The 4,398-nt window shown below is 30.2% G+C and overlaps 1 protein-coding gene and 1 pseudogene across 1 annotated transcript; both read left to right on the forward strand.

Moving 5' to 3' along the window:
• Nucleotides 1–310: 310 nt before the first annotated feature.
• Nucleotides 311–1,047, forward strand: LOC131619473 (subtilisin-like protease SBT4.3; annotated as a pseudogene).
• A 164-nt stretch (nt 1,048–1,211) lies between these two features.
• LOC131619474 (cucumisin-like) lies at nt 1,212–4,141 on the forward strand. The gene is made up of 5 exons (XM_058890563.1): nt 1,212–1,265; nt 2,244–2,461; nt 2,552–2,663; nt 2,742–2,955; nt 3,483–4,141. The coding sequence occupies exons 1-5, from the start codon at nt 1,212–1,214 to the stop codon at nt 4,139–4,141; spliced, it is 1,257 nt and encodes a 418-aa protein (XP_058746546.1).
• The last annotated feature ends 257 nt before the right edge of the window (nt 4,142–4,398 follow it).

Consider the following 4,398-nt stretch of genomic DNA (forward strand, 5'->3'; position numbering starts at 1 on the left):
TTAGTAGGGTTAGATTCCTTGTCTTTTCCTAATGGTATATTTATTATATATAGTCATTTATACTATAACATTATGAAAATTTATTTACAATACAAATTAAACTTTGAACTTCTCCCTCTCTCACACATATTCGGAAATGATGGTAAGAAACCAGTATTTAAATATGATAAACATATGAATGTATGATTATATAGATATGAAATATAGCCATAAAAAATGCTAATATAATTGTATATGTTTTTATAGGAAATTAAAATCATTGGAGCTAGACATTATTTTTTTTAATGAACCTTTGAACGAAGAAGATTATATGTCTCCGAGAGAATCAGATGGACACGGAACTCATACAACATTAATTGCAGCAGGGAATCTAATTTCCATGGCAAGCATGGTAGGACTTGCACAAGGAACAGCCAGGGGTGCAGTCCCGTCTGCACGTATTGCTGTATACACATTGTGTTGGTCTACTGGTTGCTATGAAACAAGTATTCTTGATGCATTTGAGGATGCAATTAGAGACGGGGTTGATATATTATCAGTCTCACTACAAGCTGAATCAGCAGACAATCTTAATCAATTTAATGATTCATTTTCTGTTGGATCATTCCATGCCATGCTATGCGCTATGGAATTCTCTCGGTAGTGGCAGTAGGGAGCGATGGTCCATACCCTTCTTCTCTAAGAAATCTTTCACCCTGGGCAATTGTTGTTGGGGCTACCATAAGAGACAGAAGATTTGTTACTAAGGTCAAATTAGGAGACAATAAAATATTTGAGGTAATTATTCTATCATTTCAAGCACTATAGCATGTATTGTCCTTAGAATATAAACTTACACGATAGTTTCATTTCTTGAAATCAATCTAAAATGATTCAGTTATTAAGTTCATGATAAAAAATTTAAATCATATATTTATTTATAATGATAATAATAATGAAGTCGATAATAATTTTAATAAATTTGTTTCATATATTTAGGGTGTCTCAATAAACACATTTGTTTCATATATATGGAGGAGATGCACCGAAGACAATATCAAACGTTGATCAACATACTAATTCCAGGTAATTAGCTTCTATATTTTTGAAAATAGAAAACAATGTGAATCAATAAAATATATTTTTAGGTTGTTGAGAAATCAATAAAATCACATGAAGGAAATCAATCAATCTAAGTTGACTCGAAAATAGTTATTTTACAAAGATAAAGAATGATTACCAAGGACTTCATGGCCTTGTTGCCTTCCCTTTTACCTTTTCCAAAAGTGAACCCCCACTGTTAAAACAAAAATAGACACATCAGTTTAAGAAAAATTGACAATGCTATTAGAAGTCATATTTACATTGCACAAACTCTTGCATTGCATCAATTTATGTCAAAGGTTCAGTATATAACAGTCTTTGCATAATAATACATCATCTCATCTCCATGTGATTATGCTAATATCACTGAAGTCATCGTAACACTATTAAGAAGAAGAGTAGCATTGAAAATGTTTATGTGCAAATGATGGAGATTGGGTAGATTTCAAATTATATATTTGGCAAATTTGCAAGCCATTTCTGAAATATTTGAGTTGGACTTGTTATCCTAATTAATTTTAGGATTTCTACGAAGGAAGTCTAATAAATATAAAAATTATGTTATAGGGTAGTGTACCATCAGTATAAAATCTGTGTTTTAATAAGTGTAAAATCTGTGTTTAAAATTATGTTATAGGGTAGTGTACCATCAGTTTGGACAAACCACAAAAATAGTATTCCTTAACTAGAGAATCAATCACTTCTAAGAGTTTTTGACAGAGGGAATATTTTTAGTTACATTAAACTATTTGATGGACAATTTAATGATTTGTATATTTGGCATCTTGACCTTTAATATAATATTTCTGTGATTATTATTTTTAGTAATATTAATTTAATTTATGTGTTTGATAAAAATTTAAATTTCTAAAGAATAATTGTAAAATTTATTTAATTTAAAATATATAATAAAATAAAAATAAATGTGTGGTAAGTGATTGAATTTATTTTCATGAAAATGTTACATTCTCATCCTTGTAATAAATAAGCATGTGTAAATAGAAGAAGCATAATGTTCAACAAAGTAAAAAGGTGTGAAGTTTATAAGAATATTTTTTCTAAAAGACAACATTTGCTTCAATATGAGGGATATAGATTATATATTTTTTCTCCAAGAAAACCAATGATCTCTTAATTGAATTTTTTTTGTAATTTTTAAGTTATGCTTGAACAACACGTTAATCGAAAGCCTTGTGAAGGGAAATATTGATCTTTGTGAAGGAATTGGAGGAGAAGATGAAGCATTAAGAGCGGGTGCTATAGGTGTGTTGATGTTGGTCCCCACTTTACCCGATCACGTAGAATCTTACCCCTTGCCAGCATGCTTTATTCGAAAGAAAGATGCCTCTAAAATATTTAAATACATTAGTTCCACAAGGTATATATCAAGTGCAAATTCTATATACAATATAACAATAACTCAGTGAACCATATTTAAATAAAATTTATTTTATTAATCAATTTTCAGGAATCCAGTAGCAATAATATTCAAGACTTATGTGTTAAATGATACTTCGGCACCCGTGGTTGCCAGTTTCTCATCTAGGGGTCCAAACACCGTTATGTCTGATATATTGAAGGTTTCCTTTTCCTAAAATAACAAATTAAATACATCTTGCAATACTTGTAGCTCACTTATCTTTTATTTAATGTTGTAGCCCGATTTATCCGCTCCTGGTGTAGATATTTTAGCTAGTTGGCCTTCAAATAGTCCTATCTCTGAAAATCCCAAAGAAACAAGAAAATTGGAGTTTAATATATTATCAGGAACATCTATGGCATGTCCGCATGTGTCTGGGGCAGCAGCATACCTCAAGTCATTCCATCCTACATGGTCTCCTGCTGCTATCCGTTCGGCTCTAATGACGACAGGTAATAGAAATGAGTTATATAACACAATAAAAAATTAAAGGATAAAGAAAACCGAATTCAATTGATTTTTAATTTGTACAAATATTTTAAATTAAATGTTATTTTTAAGTAGAATATTTATTATAAACAAATAAAATTATGACCCTATTTGAATTATACTTCTATTTTGCTTATATTTACCTATTTTTTCTCTTAAATGTATAGTTCAAGTAATGTAGATTCATAATTTTAATGTCTGTTGTCCTATTTTTTTATTTTTAAATTATGATATTGTTAGTATATAGTACTGAACTACTGGTGTTGACCATAAAATACGAAATAATATAAAAAACTTAGTTATAACTGATAATAATAAAACAAGGAATTTTTTTTAATGATGACTAAAGTTGATGTTGCTGCTCTTTAAAAACTATGCATGTTAAAATAGACAACACATTAACTTAAACGATGATTCAAGTTGATAGTTGAGTATAATTTACTTAATATATCTTAAGTTAATATGGATAGTGTTTTTTTTTGTGACGCAGCTAAAAAGATGAGCCCTACAAAAAATAAAGATGCGGAGTTTGGTTATGGAGCCGGTGAAGTTGATCCTGTGAAAGCATTGCATCCTGGTTTAATATATGACGCTAATGTAGACGATTATATTAAGCTTCTATGTGGATATGGCTTGACTACAACCACTCTAAGAACACTCACCGAAGATGATAGCAATTGCTCGAAAATAACACCTATATCAGCAAGAGATTTAAACTATCCATCATTTGCTTTAAAAGTCTCACATCCTAGACAACATATTAGTGGGAGATTCCGTAGGACTGTCACCAATGTTGGAACACCAGTCTCTACTTATAGAGCAGTTGTGACAGTTCCTAAAGGATTACATATTTATGTGATTCCAAGGGTTTTGTCTTTCACTTCGCTGGGAGAAAACCACACGTATGTTGTCATTGTGGATGGAGTATTGAAGAAACCTATTGAATCTGCTTCAATAACTTGGGATGATGGATATTTTAAAGTCAGAAGTCCAATTGTTGTTTTCGACGATCGAGCCGAGAAAGTTGCAACATCTCTAAATTCCGACAGAAAATTTGTTATCATTACTGTTGTTGTTATTTTTTGTATTAATTTTATTATTTTTGCTATTAGTTTTATTAGATTTATGGGGTGGTGTACTTTTCTGTAAAAATGTAGAGCTCAGTTATTATTTTATTTTTTTTTTTTTTTTGTAATCAAGAGATATATTAAAGAACCAAAAGTTCTACAAACGATTACAAAGAGACGGAGAATAACATCCGAAAGAAAAATTAACCACCAAATACAACCTAAGAAAGGAAAAGCAAAGGATCATTGCTAAATTCATAGAAATTATAATTGGTGCGGGTAATTTTTCCTATATAAGACCACTTCCAAATGAGAGCCTTAATTCTCCAAACGGTATCG

This window comes from Vicia villosa, linkage group LG7, assembly GCF_029867415.1.
Source record: "Vicia villosa cultivar HV-30 ecotype Madison, WI linkage group LG7, Vvil1.0, whole genome shotgun sequence".
Taxonomy (NCBI): domain Eukaryota; kingdom Viridiplantae; phylum Streptophyta; class Magnoliopsida; order Fabales; family Fabaceae; genus Vicia; species Vicia villosa.

Excerpts from the sequence above, each read along its gene's own strand:
- LOC131619474 (XM_058890563.1), top strand. The coding sequence starts at position 1,212 with ATGATTACCAAGGACTTCATGGCCTTGTTGCCTTCCCTTTTACCTTTT. Across the intron at positions 2,462-2,551 it reads AAATACATTAGTTCCACAAG|GAATCCAGTAGCAATAATAT; the intron begins GTATATATCAAG and ends ATCAATTTTCAG. Across the intron at positions 2,664-2,741 it reads TTATGTCTGATATATTGAAG|CCCGATTTATCCGCTCCTGG; the intron begins GTTTCCTTTTCC and ends TTAATGTTGTAG.